At 38.9% G+C, this 22,842-nt stretch overlaps 1 protein-coding gene across 1 annotated transcript in view; it reads right to left on the minus strand.

The window, feature by feature from the left end:
- The window catches only part of ZC2HC1B (zinc finger C2HC-type containing 1B), a 53,433-nt gene extending 36,480 nt beyond the window's left edge, over positions 1 to 16,953 (minus strand). The window contains exons 1-4 of the mRNA XM_032274563.1: positions 16,591 to 16,953; positions 14,821 to 14,940; positions 14,146 to 14,284; positions 3,496 to 3,635 (exon numbers count right to left, since the gene is read on the minus strand). Coding sequence (XP_032130454.1) covers positions 3,496 to 3,635; positions 14,146 to 14,206 — 201 coding nt within the window. The 5' untranslated portion in view covers positions 14,207 to 14,284; positions 14,821 to 14,940; positions 16,591 to 16,953. The remainder of the gene's footprint in view (positions 1 to 3,495; positions 3,636 to 14,145; positions 14,285 to 14,820; positions 14,941 to 16,590) is intronic.
- Between the last annotated feature and the right edge of the window lie 5,889 nt (positions 16,954 to 22,842).

Raw genomic sequence — 22,842 nt, forward strand, 5'->3', positions numbered from 1 at the left:
TCCATTTCTGAATAAGCTTCACTATTAGACAAGGCCCCAAAGGGGTGAAGCTGGCACAAGGGAAACAAATACGGCTGTTCAGATACACTCTACAGCAAGTGAAGGAATGCAGAAAGCAAGCAATTTTTCTTCTGTGTTCCCAATCACCACTCGGCTCTGGAAAACAAGGAGAGGAATGGGGCCAAGTCACTGGTTACACTCAGGACAGCCAGCTGGCCTTCTTCAGGAATAACAACACTTCCGTTTGCTGCTTCCCTGTGCTCTCTTTGGCCCCACTAAAGCCGACTAACTGGTAAGAAGAACCATTCGTAGAAATGTAACACACCCTTTACTGCTTTACAAAATGTAGGTAGACTTATACTTAGAGACTTTTCCATAATTAGGCTGTATTCAAGCCCAAAGTAGTCACATTCCTCCAAAAGTGCGGTGCCAATCGTATCAACTGGAAAAGGCTACTGGAGAAGGGGAGGGTGGGGTAATGTGGAGAGAGGAAGGGAGGAGTCCCTGTGTGCAAGACACTGAGCGGGGCACTTCACTTAACTATACGTTTCCCAACAACTCAGCAAGGCACACATGATTAACCCCATTTTACAGATGAAAACGAATCTCCAAGAATTTACGTAACTCGGCCAAGTTTACCTAAATTATAGAATCGAAATTCAAACCCTGGTTGGGTACGGTGGTTCATGCCTGTAATCCCATCACTTTGGGAGGCTGAAGCAGGCAGATCAGGAGTTCGAGAGTAGCCTTGATAACATGGTGAAAATTTGTCTCTACCAAAATACAAAAATTAGCCAGGTGTGGTGGTGGGTGCCTGTAATCCCAGCTACTCAGAAAGCTGAGGAACAATAATCACTTGAACCTGAGAGGTGGAGGTTGCAGTGACCTGAGATCATGCCACTGCACTTCTGGCCTGGGAGACAGACTGAGACTCTGTCTCAAAAAAAAAAAAAAAAAGAAAGAAAGAAATTCAAACTCTGACTACTGAATGTAGAATCCTGGCTTTTTCTACATTGCACTTCTTCCCATGCTATCTCAGATGACAAGACTGAATCTAGGCCGGGTGTGGTGGCTTATGCCTGTAATCCCAGCATTTTGGGAGGCCAAGGCAGGCAGATCACTTGAGGTCAAGAGTTCGAGACCAGCCTGGCCAACATGGTGAAACCCCATCTTTTCTAAAAATACAAAAGTTAACCAGGTGTGGTGGTGGATGCCTATAATCCCAGCTACTAGGGAGACTGAGGCAAAAGAATCACTTGAACTCAGGAGGCAGAGATTACAGTGAGCCAAGATCGTGCCACAGGACTCCAACCTGGGCAACAGAGTGAGATTCCATCTCAAAAAAAAAAAAAGACTCAATCTATGAAACTATTTATCATAACCACCACCCCTCAACACACATATCTCCTCCCTCCCATGTTCCATTATCTACAGAGATTGTCTTCCTATCTGTTCAGGCTCTGGAGCTGAAAACCTTATAGTCAACCCTGATCCTCTTTTATTCTATGCCTAATCATTTTCTCAGTCTCATCAATTGTTTCTTAGATTCTCCCTCCCACACAACCCTATTAATCCTCCTGTTCTAGGCCCTCATTTTTTCCCTGTTGTGGTGGGTTTTACTTTGTCTCCCATTAATCCATGTGGAATAGTAGTTGCAAAAGTGACCTTTCTAAAAAGCCAGTTGTATGCAACTCTAGTCTCCACTGTTCACCCAATCCACATTGCCTATAGGATGACACATGAGGCCAATTGGACAGACAGGCCAAGAAAGCCAGTCTTCAGAGAGAAGAGAAGGCAGAGTATAGCAGGAGGAGGAGATGGGATGGCAAAGTGCAAAGGAGGACTGCCTGGCTTCCTGAGGACTTTCCAGATCCTGCTTCCAGGCCTGAGGGCCTGGCTGTCCTTGATTTTAGGGCATACATTCAATCAATTCCCTTTTCTTCCTCTCTCAACTGGCTTGAGTTAAAGCCCTTCTATATCTGGCTGCCTATCTTGCCTGTCTCTGTACCTCCTTCATAGGTACGCTATGCTTTCGGTGTGCCCCACCACCCCACAGATGGGTGCCTCCGGCCACAAGTTGGATGTTTTGTGCATAAAGCCCTTCCCAACCCCAACTCTAGGCTGGTGAACCCATTTTGATACTTAAGGGCAAAATGTTTGCTTACCTTTGAAGACTTCCAAGAATTGCAGTGACTTCTTCCATAGCCCTCCTATATATGCTAACTGTACCAGCTCCAAGTCCCCCTCCATTTTTCAATGACAAATTCTTGATCAACCAGTACCCAGCACGGTATCTGGTACATGGTAGATAGTCAATAACTCTCTAATGCTTCTGGGGATAGAGCTCAGGATCCATAGTCTGCGGGATCCGCTTTTGTTGGAAAGGGTCCCACCTCATTAAATACTCAGCTTTCTAAACAGGCTGTAGAGGCTGGGCACAATGGCTTACACCTAAAATCCCAGCACTTTGGGAGGCTAAAGCGGGGAGATCACTTGGGCCCAGGAGTTCGAGACCAGTCTGAGCAACATAGTGAGATCCCACCTCTACTAAAAATACAAAAAAAGTAGCTGGGCGTGGTGGCATGAACCTGTAGTCCCAGCTACTCAGGAGGCTGAGGTGAGAGGATCACATGCAACAGGGAGGTCAAAGCTGCAGTGGGCGGTGAATACACCATTGCACTCCAGCCTGCAATGAGACGTGATTACACCATTGCACTCCAGCCTGCAATAAGACGTGATTACACCACTGCACTCCAGCCTGGGCAACAGAGTGAGACCCTGTCTCAAAAGCAAATAAACAAAAAACCAGTCTATATATATTTGAAGTATTCAGACCAACTTTCATAGCATCTAAGCCATGTCTATGAAACGAATAGTTTTTATGCTGTATTATAAGTATGTCCCTGGGACCTTTGATGTGTATGGAGCTGTTTTCTGGCTCCAGTTCTGTGGTTTGTAAATCTACTATCTTCTACTTCAGGTTGTTATTTAATTGATTTGTACCTAATTATAACAGCTGCTTCCATTCATCCACATATCCCTTTAACTTGCTGATTCTGTGGCTTTAAATAAAAGGCTGAAGACCCCTTCTCTACAGAGCAAAATACATGACCTGTAGGGCATTTGCCTTGTGAGTGAAACTCAGGCAGTTTCACTTCAGATTTGCAATTCTTTTCTGGGTGGTTAAGATTGATAACCATTGTTGGATAAAGAGTTTTTCCGTAATGCTATAGAAACACTATGTATTCAAGTCTTCATCCAAAGAAGCTTCAAATACTCCAGAAATATTTTTTTTCTACAACACCCAAAGATGCCGTTAGCTAGAAAGCATTCCCCTTCAAAAGAAGCCAACTCCCATACGGATGAGTAATAGTGATCAGTTCTCTTTACCCTTACACTTCTTAGAGTAAGTGATTGAGGTTCTCTAGGAAATTCTACCTGCTCACACCAGGCATGCAAGGGCACAAAAGCCAACACCTGGGGAGGGACAGTTACCTGGGCTCTGGATGCTAATTTGGCTGCTGTCTCGGCTGGATTAAAGACTCGGCGAGAAGACTGATCCTTGCAGAAATTAATATGTCGCTTGGCTGCGGTTTCATTGAACCTCCTCATACAATATGGGCATTGAATATAATCTGAATGTAAATACAACAACAAATGGAAATTAACACTTCAAAAACAATTATAGAATGGACTACATGAAGTGAAATAAGGATATGATGGCTCATGCCAGGAATCCCAGCACTTTGTGAGGCTGAGGTGGGTGGATTACTTGAGCCCAGGAGTTTGAGACCAGCCTGGGCAACATGGCAAAACCCCATCTCTACAAAAAATTAGCCAGGTGTGGTGGTGCGTACCTGTGGTTTCAGCTACTTGAGAAAATCGCTTAAGCCCAGGAGGTCAAAGCTGCAGTGAGCTGTGATTATGCCACAGCACTCCAGCCTTGGCAACAGAACCAGAACCTATTTCAAATAAGTAAACAAATAAATATATAAGTAATGATATGAACTCTGCTCCAACATGAAAGAACAAGGTACCAAACTCTGGTTTGAGACTATTCCAAAGGAGGAGACGTGCAAGGGCTCAATTAAAGGACATAGCAAGGAAAAATGTCAGAACCTGTGTATTCATTTCAATTGTCTTCCCTTGAAATGTTTAAGTGATGTAATTTTCCAGAAAGAAAAGATTATACTTTAGAACTTCTCAATGAAATACATTATTTAGTGAATCCTGTGTGAAGAAAGTAGTTCTTGGATCACAGAATATTAGTATTGATGGCACAGAAGGGCAAATTCAAAAGCCTAGGTTGTGGTGCTGGGTGAGTATTACAGAAGTTGTGGAGTTACAGAAGGAGATGAGATGTTTCCAAATGTGGGTTTGGGAGATATGAACGGAGGTCAGTGGCATTGTGTCACTGGTAGAAAGACATACTGCTTTTGCAGTAGCTAGATTTTTTTTCACTTAAATACTAAGTGAGCAGGCAATATATTCAGGAAGGAGATAGCAATAGGATAAAAGGTGAGGGCTTAAAAAATAGAAAAGGGAAAGAAGGAGGGATGATAGGAAAGTGCCACTAAAAACAGCTTTAGCTTCCAGAGATGCAATGGCCCAGGCAGTTCCTGTTGGCCTCAGGTTCTCTGTGGTTCTGTGTTATAGCTTTTTGTCTAAATTCTTCTTTCATTTGCAATTACCAGACATAATTGGCTAGTGAGAGAAGTGAAAAGTGGGAAAGAGCCAAGATCTTCTTAGAACATAGAGCTGCTCATAGCAAAACTAGGTTGCCACCTACCCCTCTAAATCAAGCAGAGATGGGTGTTTGCTTTGTTTTAGGTATCTTAAAGGGATAACACGTTAGATATCAGCAACATAAAATAATGCCCTCCCCCCAGAAAGGTGTGAAACTGCATCAACCTCAAAAACAGTGTACAACTTGTGTTAGTGTACAATCAAAATATCTACATGTGTGGATAGATATTTAATGTAGTGCTGTTAAGAATTTTTTAAGCCACCTTTTTAAGCAGTTTGGGGAGTTTTCTATTTGAACAAATCATTTCCTAAAATGTATACTCATAAAATGTAAGAATTGGTAAGCACTTAGAAATCATCTAGTAGCCTTATCCTTTATTTCTTACTCCAGAAGGCAGTACCTCATCATTAATTTAATACTGACTGAGCATCTACTTGGTGCCAGGTGCTGTTTTACACCTGGGGATGCAATGTCTCTGAAATCAAGGAGTAAGCATTCTGTGACAGAAACAGATAAATAAAAATTTCACACGGAGATAAATGCCTTGAAAAAAAAAATAATAACAGGACAGCATTGGGAAATAATAAAAAGCCCAGCGCTGGAGGTTGCCTGACTGGTTTTGAGCCTGAGTTCTTTACTTGTTATATGTGTGAACTCGGGCAAGTTACCCAACCTCCTTATGCTTTCATTTTCCCAGTACCTACATATCACCTGTTTCATTGGATTGTTGTGAAAGTTAACTGTGATGATGCACATAAAGGCTTGGCACAGTGGGTGGGGTGGAACATACTGAATGTTTTATAAATGCTAGATATTGCTATAAGGAAACAGGTTCAGCAAGGTTGTGATTCCAACTACCAAATAGAAATGAAACTGCCTAGGAAAAAAGTATAATAGCAAGTGCCATTATCATTCAGAATTCACTTACAATGGTTTAAAAGAACCATCTAGAACATGGCTCTTAGATTGGGGTTATTTCTTCATTTTGTCAGCTGGAAAGCCAGTCTTACACAAGAAATCCTGCAACCATAAACCCTACTCACATCAGGCAAAAACAATGATCATGGCAATACTGAGTTGCTTCCTTAAACCCACTTGTTCGTTCACTCGCTGCCACCCTTCTACGTATTTCCATGGAGACAGCAATGCTGAAGTCTATTTCCCCGCCAAGAAAAATCTCAGAGATGCAATTACAGCTTGGTAGGTTAAACTGTAGAAGAGGAGGCACTAGGGCCTCTGGGACCCTACAGAGGGAACATGAGGCCCCACCAGAGGAGCAGAGAGCAGGCAGGAGAGGGTCCTGCGTCTGAGCATTCAAGGTTGCTGGTTGTATTTATGTTGAACTTCACGTATTTTGAGAATTGTTGTATTTTCTGCAACAATCTGAACCCGGCATGATTGAGCTACAAGCTCTACCCTCAGCTCAATTGGAGTCACCTGTCTTCCTCTATCAATAATGTTTTCATAAAATCACTATGTCCTATTTATTTCAATAGGTAATGATTTTAAAAGTCAGAGTACAAATGAATTCTTATGAGGAATATAGTGGCCAGATCTCACAGAAAGGTGGAAAACCAAGCATCATTCTAAAATGCAAATACTGTACTGTGTATCCATGTCTATATGGCCATATAAAATGGTGACTGAATGTCCCAGGCGTCACAGAAAAATAACAATTAGAAATATTCTATATCACTCTCTGCATAAACTGTCACAGTATCCTAGAAATTTAAATCATTAACAGACTTAGCTAAGTCACTATAAAGTAGAATATAGGCATGTCTTAAAAACTAAGTCATGAAAATAGGGAATAATGCTGAGAAAGAAAGGGAAATTACTGGCACATTCATGCAGGTTAGGCCATGTTATAGATAACTCTAGTTGTATGTATATAAATTCTCCAGTACTTAAGCCTGAGAATTCTGGGCTAATGTAAAATCCCTGCATAAACAAAATCATCAAATTGTGGTGAAAATGTTGAGAGTGCATATAATCATTTTGTTTGTTGCATAAAATTACATTAAGGGCACAAGAAAGAAGTTAATTATAAAATTATATGTTAGCATAGAAATACAAAGGGAAGAAAAATAAATTGAACATTTGGTGAGGCCTTGCAAAACAATTTTTTTTTTTTAGAGAAACAATAATCCCCACATTTTAGATCCAAGTCACATTTATATCCAAGTTGGATCTAAAATGTGAGAGAAATTCACACAGCAGGACATCCGACATGGTTGTACTTATTCAATTAAAGAACCATAAGGTAGCCATCAACCCTGTAGTTTCTGATCCTGAAATGAATATATTTCTCATAAAAGATGTTTTTTGTTACATGAAACTTGTTGCCAAGGTACTTACATGATTACTAAAATCATAGCACATATCTTTCTACTGAATATCTTAAAACAATACATTATTTAAGATATATTTTCATTAGCACACAATAACACTGAAGCAAATATGAGGATTATTTTCTGGTATAGAAGCTCAGATGATTTATTTTCCAGATGATTTCTAGTAAGATTATACTGTGGCTTTTTGCTTTTGCACTTTCCTAAATGGTCTTTTTTGAGGAATAATTTACACACAACTAAATGTGCCTATTTTACACGTACAGTTCAATGAGCTGTGACAAATGTATGCATTCGTAACCAACCCAATTAAAATATAGAACATTTTCATCACCCCAGAAATTCCTTCATGCCCTCTTTCAGTCAATATTTTGCAAAAGCCAGTCTCAAGCAACCAATTATCCATTTCCTGTTACTATTCATAAGATTTCCCTGTCCTATAAGTTCATATAATAGAACATCCATGTTGCTGCATGTATTTCCTTCTTATTGTTGAGTACTAGTACATTTGTAAATATTCCACAATCTGTTTATCTATTCAGTTGTTGATAGACATTTTCAGTTGTTTCTAGTTTATGCTATATAAATAAAGCTAGTCAAGTAAATCTTTTTTATGGACATGTTTTCCTTTTTTGTATAAATATCAAGAAATGGAAATGCTGTATAGGCTAAGTGCATATTTAACTTATTAAGAAAATACCAGTGTAAAGTGGTTGTACTATTTTATATTTCTATCAGCAGTGTATAGACTTCCAGTTGGTCTACATCATAGCAAACACTTATAGCATCGCTCTTCTTTTATCGTTTTTGAGACAGAGTCTCGCTCTGTCACCCAGGCTGGCGTGCAGTAGCACAATCTCTGCTCACTGCAAACTCTGCCTCTAGGTTCAAATGATTATCATGCCTCAGCCTCCCAAGTAGCTGGAATTATAGGAGCGAGCCACCATGCCCAGCTAATTTTTTTGTATTTTTAAGACAGACAGAGTTTTGCCATGTTGGCCAGGCTGGTCTTGAGCTCCCGGCCTCAAGATAATCTGCCTAACCTCGGCATCCCAAAGTGCTGGGATTGCAGGTATTGTATTGTCAAGTTTCTAATTTTAGCCACTGAAGTGGATGTGTAGTGGTATCTCATTATGGTTTTTAATTTGCATTTTCCTAATAAAAATGATGTTGAGTATCTTTTCATGTGCTTATTGCCTATTATTTTGTGATATGTCTGTTCAAATACATCTCTTGAGCTTCTCTGATTGGGCTGGCTCCTTATTATTGAGTTTTCAGAGTTCTTTATATGTTCTTGATATGAGTTCCTTGTCAGATATACATATTATGAATATTTTCTCCCAGTCTGTAACTTGCCTTTCCATTTTTTTTTTTTCTATATTGATCATTTCCTCAGATCCAATCCATTTTCTTAAGTGTCAAACTGAAATTTTTAATTTTGGTAAGGCCCAATTTACTAATTAAAAAAAAAATTATTAGTGGATTTTGTGTCCTCCCTGGGAAATCTTTGTTGAACTTTAGTTGTAACAATTACATTAGGTCAATGATCCTTTTTGAATGAATTTTTATATATGGTTAATATAGCTTAGATATTTGTCCCCTTCAAATCTTATGCTGAAGTTTATCTTCAGTGTTGGAGGCAGGCCTAGTGGGAGGTGTTTGGATCATGGGGGTAGATCTCTTATTAACAGCTTGGTGCTGTCCTTTTGGTAAGGAGTGAGTTCTTGCTCTATTAGTTCCCATCATAACTTATTGTTAGGAAGAGCCTGGGCTGGGCTCAGTGGCTCATGCCTGTAATCCCAGCACTTTGAGAGGCTGAGGCAGGTGGATTGCTTGAGCTCAGGAATTTGAGACCAGCCTGGGCAACATGGAGAAACCCCACCTCTACCAAAAATATAAAAAAATTAGCTGGGCATGCATCTATGGTCCCAGCTACTTAGGAGGCTGAGGTGGGAGAATGGCTTGAGCCTGCAAGGTGGCCACTGCATTCCAGCCTGGGCGTTAGAGTGAGACTCCCTCTCAAAAAAAAAAAAAAAAAAAAGAGCCTATCACACCTCCTTCCCACCTCCTTCCCCTCCCTCTTGCTTTCTTTCTTGACATGTGATGCCTGCTTCCCTTCACCTTCCATCTTGATTGTAGACTTCCTCAAATCCTCAAGAGAAGCAGATGCCAGTGCCATGCTTCTTGTACAACCTGCAACTGTGAGCCAAATAAACTTCTTTTCTTTATAAATTACACAGTCTCAGGTGTTACTTTATAGCAACACAAATGAACTAAGACAATGGTACAAGAATCAAGGTTTACTTTTCCATATGGATATCCAGTTGTTCCACTATTATCTGTTGCTAAGACTAGCCTTTCCCCCAGTAAATTACCTTGGCAACTTTTAAGAAAATCAATTACCCACAGATGGGGGTGCCTATATCTAGATTCTATTTTCTGTTAAATTGATACACCAATACCAAGTTGTCGCGATCACTGTCATGTTATAATAAGTATCGACATCAGGTAATGTAAATACTCCAACTTTGTGCTTTTTAAAAAACTATCTTGCCTATTCCAGATCCTTTCCATTTCCATAAAAGTTTTGAATCAGCTAGTCAATTCCTTCTTCTTTTTATTTTTTTATTTTTTTGAGATGCAGCTTCGCTCTTGTCACTCAGACTAGAGTGCAATGGCGTGACCTCAGCTCACTGCAACCTCCGCCTCCCAGGTTCAAGTGATTCTCCTGCCTCAGCCTGCCAAGTAGCAGGGATTACTGGTGCCCACCACCATGTCCAGCTAATTTTTTATATTTTTAGTAGAGATGATATTTCACTGTGTTGACCAGGCTGGTCTTGAACTCTTGACCTCAAGTGATTCACCTGCCTTGGCCTCCCAAAGTGCTGGGATTACAGGCGTAAGCCACCATACCCAGCCAGGTAGTCAATTTTCTACCCAGCAAAAATAAATTCTACATATTTCTATTAGAATTACATTGAACATATGTTAATTTGGTTAGAATTGACATCATAACAGAATCTTGAGTCTTCCCAACCAGAAAAATGGTAAATCTCAGCTCACTGCAACATCCATCTCCCAGGTTCAAGCAATTCCCCTGCCTCCGCCTCCCGAATAGCTGGGATTACAGGTGTCCACCACAGTGCCCAGCTAATTTTTAGTTTTATTTTTTTTTTTTTTTTTTGTCTTGAGTAGAGACAGGGTTTCACCATCTTGGCCAAGCTGGTTTTGAACTCCTGAATTCCTGATCCACCCACCTTAGCCTCCCAAAGTGCTGGGATTACAGGCATTAGCCACTGTGCCCAGCCTTAAATTTCATTTTTTAATTGTTTATGCCTAGTATACAGATAATTGAACTAAACCTTTTCTAATGTAAACATTTAAAGCTATAAAATTCCCTCTAGGGATGAATTGAGCTGAAACCCACAAAGTTAGATGTTTTCACTATCATTCTGTTAAAAATATTTTGTAATTTCTCTTGTGATTTCTTCTTAGATCTATGGGTTATTTAGAAATGACTTGTTGATTTCCAAATATTCAGAAATTTTCCAGATATATTTTTGTCATACATTTCTAATTTAATTCTCTTCCGTCCAGATAACATATTATGTATGATTTCACTTCTAAATTTGAGACCTGCTTTGTGGTCCTGTATATAGTCTCTCTTGGGTGACTATTCCATGTATACTTGAAAACATTGTGTCTTCTGCTGTGGGTATGTGTCATAGGATAAGTATAAATGTCAATTAGGTCTAATTGGTTACTGTTGTTAAACTTTTCTATATCTGTACTGATTTTCCTGCTGTATATTCTATCAGTTACTAAGAGAGGAGTGATAAAATCTCCAAATATAATTGTGAGTTTCTCTGCTTCTCCTTTCAGCTTTGTCAGTTTTTGTTTCGTATTCTTAGAAGCTCTGCTACTAGGTACATAAACATTTAGGACTGATAGGTCCTCTTGATGTACTTATCTTTGGAATCATCATCTGTTAATACTTGCTCCACAGTTTAGTTTGTGCTATATTAATATAGTCATTCTAGCTTTATGATAATTGTCTGCGTGTATATCTTTTCCCATGCTCTTACTTATTTGTGCTTTATACGAACATGTTTTTCTTATGGAAGACTTATAGTTGGGTCTTGCTTTATTATTCAGTTTGACAATTTCTGTCTTTTTTTTTTTTTTTTTTTTTTTGAGACGGAGTTTCACTCATGTTACCCAGGCTGGAGTGCAATGGCGCGATCTCGGCTCACCGCAACCTCCGCCTCCTGGGTTCAGGCAATTCTCCTGCCTCAGCCTCCTGAGTAGCTGGGATTACAGGTACGCACCACCATGCCCAGCTAATTTTTTGTATTTTTAGTAGAGACGGGGTTTCACCATGTTGACCAGGATGGTCTCGATCTCTTGACCTTGTGATCCACCCGCCTCGGCCTCCCAAAGTGCTGGGACTACAGGCTTGAGCCACCGCGCCCGGCTATTTCTGTCTTTTATATGGAGTGTGTAGGCCATTAATATACAATTATGCATATGGTTAGGTTTAAGTCTACAATCTTGTTATTTGTCTTTATCCCACCTCTTATTTGTTCCTTTTTCCTCCTTTGGATTGAATTTTTTTTACATTTTTATCTCTACTCCATGTATTGTCTTATTAGTTATATCACATTTTATTTAGTGGTTACTAGAGTTTACAATAGGTATCTTTACCATACAATTGTCTACCTTTAAATGACACTATACTTATTCACATATAATGTAAGACCATTGCGGTATATGTCCATTTTCCTTACTCAACCTTGTGCTAATGTTTTCATATATTTCACTTCCATGTTATAATACCCACTATATGCTGTTATTTATGCTTTAAAAAGTAACATGTAACCCATAGCTGATATAATTCTTAATGGAAAACACAAGACAAGGATGTCTACTTTTGCCACTCCTATTCAATATAGTACTAAAAGTTATTTAGGCATGAAAAATAAATACAAGACCTATTAATTGGGAAGGGAGAAGTAAAATTATCTCTGTTTCAGATGACATAATCTTATTGTAGAAAATCCTATAAATTCCACAAAAAAACTATCAGAAATAATATTATAAATGAATTCAGCACGAGTTATAGGATACAAAGTCAACATACAAAGATGTTACATTTTTATACACTAAAAATGAATAATATGAGAAGAAAGTTAACAATTCCATTTATAATAATGCTAAAATGAATAAAATACTTAGAAATAAATTTAACCAATGAGGAGAAAGACTTTTACATTGAAAACTACAATATTTTGCTAAAAGAAATAAAAGATGTAAGTAATAGAGAGACATCCCATGTTCATGGATTGGAAAACTTAATATTATTAAGATAACAATACTTCCTAAAACATTCTATAGATTCAATGCAATCCCTAACAAAAATCTCAATATAATATTTTTACATAAATAGCACAAAAGTCCTAAAATTCATATGGAATCCCAAAGGTCCCAAAACAGCCAAAACAATCTTGACTGTATCTTGCAGGACTCAAACTGATGTCAAAAGTTACTAGAATGCTTCAGTAATCAAAGCAACTTAGTACTGGCATAAAGACAGCCATAGAGATCGATGGAATAGAACAGAGAGCCCAGAAATAAATCCTCAAACATATGGTCAAGTAACTTTTGATAATGATGGCAAGATTATTCAGTGGAGAAAGGAAAGTCTTTTTAACAAATGGTGCTGAGATAACTGGCTATCCACATGCAAAAAATGATGTTGGAAACTTATATTACACACAAAAATTAACTCAAAACTGATTTGAAAAATCTAAACATAAGAGCTAAAACTAAAAGAGAACACATGGGGAAGCTTCACAATGTAGATTTGGTGATTAATTTCTGGATATGTCATCAAAAGCACAGGCAACAAAAGAAAAAACAGATACACTGGACATAATCACAATTAAAAACTTTTGTATATTAAAGGCCATTATCAAGATAGAGAAAAAACAGTCCACAGAATTGGAGAAAATATTTGCAAATCATATATTGTTTCTGATAAGATTACTGTTGATATATTAATGATCTTATATTAATAGTTATTTTAATCTCATTGAGCTTCTAGCCTTAACTACCAGCTTACAGAAAGATGAGATAGAGGAAAAAGTTAAACAATACGATTAAGTAAGTAGAGAAATACAGAACATGAGACATTCTAAAAGATAAATAGCCTGGTAGGAGTATTGTTCAAGATTTAATAAAGACTGAAGAGACAGCAAAAGGCAATACGTATACTGTGATTGGAGCCTGGACTGTGGCTGAATATGGGTGAAAAGAAAGCTTTAAAAAATATTCTTAAGGTAATTGGAAAACATTAATATATATCAGGTGTGATAATAGTATTGTGATTATGTAGGAAAATGAACTGATACTGAAGAGATGCATACTAAAATGGCTAAAGATAAAGCACTAATGATGCTTAGAACTGACTTTTAAATGGATCTGCCAAAGAAAAGAAGAGAGAGAGAAATTATGGCAACAATATCAACAATTGCCAAATTTCAGGGGAGGGCATCTGTACTATTCCTTCCTCTTTCTGCAGATTTTTAAATTTTCAAAATAAAATGGTTTTCAGTAAAAAAACTGTGAGCCACTAAATTGTACAGCTTCAAATGGTTAAAATGCCAAATTTCCTGTTTTGGGAATTTTACATGGAAAAAAAAAAAAAAAAAAAAAGAGCTGTGGGTATCTAACACAATGGGGCTTTTGCAGAATTGTTTGGATTGCTCTGCATAGCTCCATGTGCATCAGCTATGAGGTGTATGGTGTCCCTTGCAGTTAGGTAATACTACAGCGTAACTACCATGGTGTTCTCACATTGAGACAGAGTTAGGAAGAAACACAGAATCTTTATGTAGAATAAAAAAAAAAATAGGATGTTTACTTTTATATAATTAATAAAATTACTTCTATATAATTGTTATTGCCAATTTCAGAGTACATATAGGGCATGATGATTTGGTCAAAAGTCAAGCACAGCCTCAAAAGCAACCCAAAATGTCCACACACCTGGGTTCAAGGATGGAGGAGGTGGAGGTGGGAGGGGTCGGCCTTCTTTAATGGCTAGCATACACTGCTTTGCTGATCGGATCGCATTAATAAAGTCTTCGTGTTGTTGTCTCCAGTTAGACTTCCTCACAGGTGGAGACTGCAAAAAATAAAACCAACAAATAATACCCTAGACTATATACCTCTCCAATACAATTTTTTTTTTTTAAAGTTGGAATTTGAATTCAGAGGGAACAGGACTGTGAAAATTGGAGAAAAGAAGAGTTTGATTCTCAAAAGCACTACTAAAAGAGGTTTGGAAAATACAGTAATATAATTTGCAAGCTCCAACAGTGAGGGAAAACACAAAAGAAAAATCAGAAAAATAAAGAAACTATAAAACTTTAAAGAAAGACAAATGTAAGGTTAAAAGTGACTTTCTTCTCAAGTTAATTGCTAGATTTAGAGCCACTCTACTGAAAACATGAACAAGATTATTTTTTGCTATATCTGGAAAATATCTGAAATATATTTGAAAATCTAAGTGAGCAAGATCATAAAGAAAACAGTAAAGGTGGATTATAGTTACATTACATTATGGCATTAGCAAGCAAAAATGAAACCAGAAAACCCAGAAATAGGCCTCAGAGTACCACAGAATGTAATAACAAACAATAAAGAAGATATCAGGAGTACCTTAGATTGTGGAGTCTTCTTCACAATAGGAATGTCAGTGCCCTGTAATCTTTGCTTCAAAGAATTGAAAGGTTTACGCTTTTTGTTGAAGAGTTTTTTACATATTGGTCCATGCCTTTTCTAGAAAACAAAGGGTGGGGATTGGAATTTTTTAAGTGCACAATCACAGTTTTTAACACTAGGTGTACCTAGACAGCCTCCACTACGGGACTGCGTTGCTCCTCAGAACCTAGTTCATTCTCTAACAGATCACAGCAGAGCAAATCCATCTGCTCTTCTCATTTGTGTTACATATAACTAGATACTGTGTTTGAGCACAGACAGTAAAATGCCTTTATAGTTAAAGAGACTTACTTCACATTTGGGTTTATATATTTAACTCAAATGTGGACAGTATGCTGTTTACTCCAACCAGTAGTCCTTTAAGCATCAACATTTCTGATACAAAAACTGAGGAGCTAACATGCAGAGCTTTGCCTGTGCACCACCTGTATGAAATGTGCTATTGTGCCACTATGGGACCTTTGCCCTCTCCCTTGATGGATATGTGACATGTAATAGCTGCCATTGACACAGTAGCTTTGTTAGACCCCCGCAAAATACAAGCTCTGTGAAAATCATTGCACCTGGCTAAGAACAAGCCATCCGATTTTAAACTAAAAAAGAGAGAAAGATCAAATCATTTGATCAATACCCTAGAAATAGGATTAGGAATGAAACTCAAAAGTGTCCAAGAGGGACTTGACATTTAGAGATCCCTCTGCAAACGGAAGCTCTCAGTTCTCAAACTGATTGTCAGGGGGTGCAGCTCCAGGCTGGCAAAACCAATGACACACACTGGTGGGCTACAGGGCCACAACCAGCTCTGCAAGCTCTCCCTCCAGTTTCAGGAAGCTCTAACCACAGTTAACTAAAAGACAGCTGTTTCATTTTTTAAATTCCCCAGAAAAATAAAACCTCCAACCTCATTTTATAGTCTTTTTCCGAAATGTAGTCAGGCTTCCAGTCCACATCCTTTAAGTTCCATATGTCTCCTTGATCTAAAATGTCCTGACTGACAGCTGAATTACCCTCTTAGATTTTCTTTCTGAAAAAACCATCTTTCTTGGGGACCCCTGTATATTATTGGGGCATACCACCTATTTGATTCCCTAATTTTGAAACAAATCAAGCTTTTATTCAACTTCATAGCCATCAATCAAGGGACTTGACATGTAGTTAGCTTGAATCTGGACAATTAGATCTTGGAACAGCCCTCATATCCATGTATCATTTTGTTCAACTGGTATAAAAACCCTGAAATTAGAAGGTTCTGTATACGTGGCAAAGCAGAAAACAGGAAGGTTAAAGGACTTGTCAGGATTAGTGACAAATTTGCGGCTAAAAGCCAAGTTTCCAGATGTCCGAAATTCAATGCTCATTCCTATTGACTAGCTAATTTCCCTGGTGCTTTGGCCTTGAAATTTGAATTTTTGATGCTTAAAGAAAAGGCGGAAGAGCCAAAACCTCTCAAGGGATCATTGACGATGCCAAGATACTTCCATCTGGCATCATTTCAGGAGGACCATGTTTAACAGGGTCGCTTTTGAATGAGGCAGCATCAATCTGCCTCAGTGTTCTCTGGGCCCACCAGCCATAGGTTATATACTTTTCCTCTTCCCTGGCTTCTCCTCCACATCTGTCTTTAATCTTTGCACTGCCGCCTCCTCACTGACTTGACAGTTCATTTAAGTCCAATGAAACACATCTACAAAATGTCTTTATGTTTACCAGAACATCTGCTGCAAAGCGTCTTCCACAGACTTCACAGGGAAATAACTCCTGATTGCCATCTGTGTAAAATTCAAGAGCACATTATGTTAGTTTCATGGAATTGCCTGGCCGAGAAGAAATGACTGACTGGAGGTGACCTCAATAGCTTGATATCCTCACTCTCTTTTACCTCCCCACCAACTGCTTCTTCCCCTTGGGAAGCCCCTGTGTAAACTTACCTGTGTTTTCCTTTTCTGATATAAACTTCTCACTTCACTAAACAAGTAAATTCCGTATCCTTCAGGCAATCAGAATATAATTATTTGATTTAATTTTTAATACACTCTTAAATGAAGTACCTGATAACTTTGCTTGAGAATACCTAAGGTCAGTCATAAATAATCCAGTGGTAACATCTTTAGGATTCCTACTATAATGTAAGTTCTGTGTAGGCCGAGACTGTGCCTATTTTATCCCCAATGCCTCCAAGTACTTGACCCATAATAAGGTACTCAATAAATGCTGGTTGAATGCATGGGTCAAGCAAGAATTGAGTTTCTAACATAGGAACAATCATTCATTCAATAAGTAGATATTGGCCATATGCAATTCTGTGGAAATATTAGGAGAAATCATACATGGGACCAGCATAGAAAAAAGTATGCAGATAATTAATGACATAGAAAACTATCATGAGAAAAGCAAAATATTATGAAATTCTGGAAAAAAAGCTTTTTTATATTACTTCCTTTCGGTTCATCAGGAGTATGTAAATATTTAAAAAGCACTTTTATCAAAGTTATGACGTCTTAGGTTAAGAAAAAAAGCAGTTTGAGGTACGAGCACAGATTTTATATTAGACCAATCATCTGGGCTTTACATGAAAGGAAAGCAACACAGAACATTAAATTGGAAGAACCTAAAAAGAGCCATGGAAAATGGATGTGACAAAGGTGAGGCAGGGTGAATGGGCTGTGGGTATAGTGGGAGAAGAGTGGAGTTTAGTGAAAAAGCTACAGGTGGGCCAGGCATGGTGGCTCATGCCTGTAATCTCAATACTATGGAGGAGCCGAAACAGAAGGACTGCTTAAGCCTAGGAATTCGAGACCAGCTTGGGCAACATAGGGAGATTGTGTCTCTACACAAAATAAAAAATTAGTTGGACATGGTGGCTCATGCCTGTGGTCCCAGCTATTCGTGAGGCTGAGGTGGGAGGACCACATGAGCCCAGGAGGCAGAGTGAGCCATGATTATAACACTGCACTCCAGCCTGGGAGACAGAGCAAGAGTTTGTCTCCCCCACACCCACAAAAAAAGCTGAAGGTGCAGACCTGAAATGGAAAGGAAAGAGGAGATTGGAGATTCTGTGTCAGAGTCAACAACATGATTAGATTTGTGGCAGGTAGGAGGTGGCAAAGGAAGAAGAATGCTTGAGGACTATTCTACGTTTAGAGGCAGAGGGATGAGAAGATGCTGGGGCTGTGAGATAGAAACAGCAAACTTGAAAAGAAGGGCCATCTTAGGAAGAAAAAATGACTTCAGCCTTGGAAATACTGAGTTGACATAGAGTTGTCCAGCCAGCAGGATGGAAATGAGGGAGTTCAGGGTTAGAGACACAGATGTAGGCTTTGAGGAATGAAGTAAAGGCGTGATACTGCCAGGGAAGCAGTCATGGAAAGAGAAGTACAGAGATGATCCTTAGGGAAACTTATATTTAAGGGCCAAGAAAATGATGATGATAAGCCAGGAGGAGAAACAGGAGAGAACAGGGTCATGGAAACCGAAGGAAGACAGTTTGAAAAAGGAAGGGCTAGTTAACAGGAAGCAGATGGGCAGCCTGCTACAGACATTGTTGATTTAAATGATTTCTTCTCATATCTGCTAATTGGTATTGTGTTTTCAACACAGGCCATCCATCACAGCACACAGAAATACCTCTTGCCTTCCCTGTTCTTTTGTGTTCTTTTGTCACAGTTTGTAAAACTGCATCTAAATCTAAATATATATATATAAAATATGTATACATATTTTTACCCAAGGGTACTACAACCTGAAACTACTCATCTTGATTATAAAACTGCTGCTGCTCTAAAACACTAGTGAAGGGTAATCTATTTTTATTAATATGACAATAACATTTGTGTGTTTTCCTATGTGATCTCATGTGATCCTCACAGTAACCCTAGGAGACAGGGTTAGTACTATTTGTATTTTACAAATGAGATAAAGTAGGCTCAAGTAGGTAACCTCTCTAAGACTGGAGGTAGTAAGTGGTAATACTGAGACTTGAATTTGGGTCTTTCTCTTTCCAAGTATTAAGACTATTAATTCAACCATCACCACAACTAGAGATATGTTGGTACTCACCTGCAAAGCAACTAGAAGTCCCTAGAGGATCAATGACCTTTGGTTGAAATCAGTGAGTTCCATGAGTTTAAAATACTGACAGATACAAATGATACGATTCAATTCAATACTTGGATACAAATGGACCACCACATTCTGAACCACATTCAACTCAGAAGCTTGACTATAAGGAACGAAAGGAACACCTACCTAGCCAGCTGCATCAAACATGGAGATCAATGAGGTCTGCAGTGTTTCTATAAACTGAATCACATGGAATATGTGATTGCTAGAACCTTAAAAGAACCTTTGAAACTCCCAAAATGCCTTTTAATAGGTGAAAGGTTAAACAAACAGTGGTATATCTATAGCCTGGAATACTACTCAGCAATAAGAAAGACCACTTTTTTTTTTTTTTTTTTGCCCAAGCTAGGGTGCAGTGGGGTGATCATGGCCATTATAGTTTCTGCCTCCTGAACTCAAGCAATCTTCCTACCTCAGCTTCTTGAGTAGCTGGTACAAGCTAGTTTTTTATTTGTTATAGAGACGAGGTTTCACTATATTGCTCAGGCTGGTCTCAAACTCTCGGACTCAAGTAGTCCTCCTACCTCAGCCTCCCAAAGTATTGGGATTGCAGGTGAAAGCCACCGTGCCCGGCCAAAAAGAACACCACTGATACACGCAACAACCCGGATGGATTTCAATGGTGGGTGAAATAAGCCCATCTTCAAAGGTCACACATCTGCACAACATATTCAAAAATGACAAAAGTAGAGAGATAGGAAACAGATTAGAGATTGTCAAAGGATAAAGATGATTGGGAGTGGGGTGGAAGGTAGCTGTGAATATATGGGCTTAGAATGAGGGAGATATCTGTGTGATGCAATAGTTACGTATCTCCATTGTGGTAACACGTCATCAAATGGTACAGACTGTGAACACACATTGTACTAATGTCAGTTTCCTGGTTTTGACATTGTACTGCAGTTATTTAAGATGTAACTTGGAGAAAACTGAGTAAAGGACATCCAGCATCTCTCTGTGCTATTTTGTAACTTTTTGTAAAACGATATCAAAATAAAAAGTTTAAAAATAATATCTAGGCGTCAGCAAAATGTAGCCAGTGGGCAAAATTTTTTGTTTGTTTTTTTTTTTCTTTTTTTTTTTTTTTTTTTTTTTTTGAGACAGAGTTTCGCTCTGTTGCCAGGAGCCAGGCTGGAGCACAATGGTGTGATCTCAGCTCACTGCAATCTCCGCCTCCCGGATTCAAGCCATTCTCCTGCCTCAGCGTCCCGAGTAGCTGGGACTACAGGCACGCGCCACCATACCCAGCTAATTTTTGTATTTTTTTAGTAGACATGGGTTTCACCATGTTGGCCAGGATGGTCTCGATCTCTTGACCTCATGTCCGCCCCCCTCAGCCTCCCAAAGTGCTGGGATTACAGGCGTAAGCCACCGCACCCAGCCGGCTTTTTTTTTTTTTTTTGTAAATAAAGTTTAATGGGAATACAGCCTTGCTCATTTGTATACAATTTATTGCTGCTTTTCTGCTCCAACAGCAGAATTTAATACTTTCAATGGAGGCCATATGATCTGCAAAGCCAAAAATTATATATACTATTTGGCCCTTGACAGAGAAATAGGTTGCCAAAAATGGCCAAACCGTTTTTACAGTAATTGAAAAGGATTTGTGGGAGAATAACATGGAAAAATATTAATGAAATATTTTATTCATATATTTACTAATGAAGACTGGAAGGGCACACACAGAGTAATTACTTTTGGTATGAATAAAGATGAATATTATTTCAGTTTTCTGTATTTTCAAACTTTTTATGAAAATTATGCATTACTATTTTAAAAATCAGAACAAATGAATACCTTTCAAAAAATAAAAAGAACCCCTCTGGTAGAAAATGTTCTAAAACAATGAGTATCACATCAGCTATTTCTATCTTTTTCTCTCGATTTAGAATCATACTTGGTAAACTATTATAGTGGCTATATTTAAACACTGGTTTGTAATCTTTGAAATTGTTAACAATGAATAACAGAAAGTAATCTGGGCGTGATAAAGCTTTGTTTAACACATCAAAAATAAAAAATAGGTCAGGCATGGTGGCTCACACCTGTAATCTCAGCATTTTGGGAGGCTGAGGTGAGAGGATTGCTTGGGCCCAGGCGTTCAATACCAGCCTGGGCAACACAGTGAGACCTCCATCTCTACAAAAATTTTTAAATATTAGAATTAGCCAAGCATGGTGGCATGTGCTTGTGGTCCCAGCTACTCAAGAGGCTGAGATCAAAGAATCACTCAAGTCCAGGAGGCTGAGGTTGCTGTGAGCCATGACTGATTGTGCCTGGGCAACAGAGCCAGACCCCGACTCAAAAAAAAAAAAAAAAAAATCAGGGACAACATGGGCAGGAAAACAAACATTACAAAGAAGCATGGAGAGAATTAGGACTAGACTGAAATTGAAAAAGTGTTTTCTAACCAGACATTCTCTTTCTGAGCTGGAAGTTAAGAATACTTTGTAGGAACCAAGCTACCCACATTTTCTTAAAGGAGCATGATAGAGAAGAAAAAAGGAAGACATTTTTTTCATTCAGATGTCTGCAAGTCACAGATCTCTTAAGTTCTCTGCAGTCCAGAACATGCAAATATTTAGCAATATCAACATCTTCCATGGTCCTATGGCAAGGGGGTGGCATAATCACCTCCACTTACCAATAAAATTTATCTCAGGAACATGAGTCATGAGACAAGAAAAAGAATTAAGCTATAGTAAAGGGACAAAGGGTCATAGAAACACAGGACAGGGAGGAAAGAAAACAAGAAACCTAAAATTTGGAAAGCTAATATACATTGTAACTGACTTGGAGGACTTAAAGCAACACCAAACTCTACTTTGCAAGCCAACAGTAGGCAAGAACTGAGAACCATCCAGATTCACACTACGGTCTCTTAAAGTCACAGGAACTGCAGGACGGCGTGTACCTCTACAATTGGGGCAGGTGAATGAGGAGGAAGAGACTGCCAAAATATGGAGGACCAAGGGGAAAGCTGTTTGAAAGAAGTTAAGATTCCTAGATCACACCTCCCCCCTAACCCCTTGCCCCACACTGCAACTCTCTTGCTTCCTGGATAAATGCCTTTCCCTGTTTCTAGGTGATTCTACTTCCTGGAAAGGAAAAAAAGCAGTCAGTGCATTAGTCAATATGAGGGATGGCTGAAGGCATGAGTACTATGGCAAAAACAGGTAGGTATAGATACAGACATATATACAGCCAATTCTCATTATTTTTGGTAGTTATGTTCTATGAAGTCACTGTGAGCACTGAATTAGGAAATACTGAACCGTTGCTCCTAGGGGAAATACAGGGTTAGGTTTCTGTGAGTCTCTGGTCACAACATTTTTGTTAATGGATCAATACAAAACCTTGTTTTATGTGTGTTTCTGTTTAAAGACACCTTCTTTAATATATAGCGTTGATTCAGTAATGCTGAACTCATGCCAACAGCACCGTAACTCATGCCTGAATGTTGACCTAATGCGTATTTTCTCCGTAGGGTAAATCACAGCCTTGAGCTTAGGAACACTAGACAGCACTTCAGCACTAAGCTAGGCAGCCTTCCTTATCACCCTGCCTTTGAGAAAGGGTCTTGCTTGTCACCCAGGCTGGAGTGCAGTGGTGCGATCTTGGCACACTGCAACCCCACCTCCTGGATTCAAGTGATCCTCCCACCTCAGTCTCCTGAGTAGCTGGGACCACAGTCTCACACCACCACACCTGGCTAATTTTTTTGTATTTTTGGTAGAGATGAGGTTTCATCATGTTGGTCGGGCTAGTCTTGAACTCCTGGCCTCAAGTGATCCTCCCACCTGAACCTCCCAAAGTGCTGGGATTACAGGTGTGAGCCAC

The sequence above is a fragment of the Sapajus apella genome, unplaced genomic scaffold (genome assembly GCF_009761245.1).
Source record: "Sapajus apella isolate SASKATOON/1434 unplaced genomic scaffold, GSC_monkey_1.0 scaffold6, whole genome shotgun sequence".
NCBI classification, from domain to species: domain Eukaryota; kingdom Metazoa; phylum Chordata; class Mammalia; order Primates; family Cebidae; genus Sapajus; species Sapajus apella.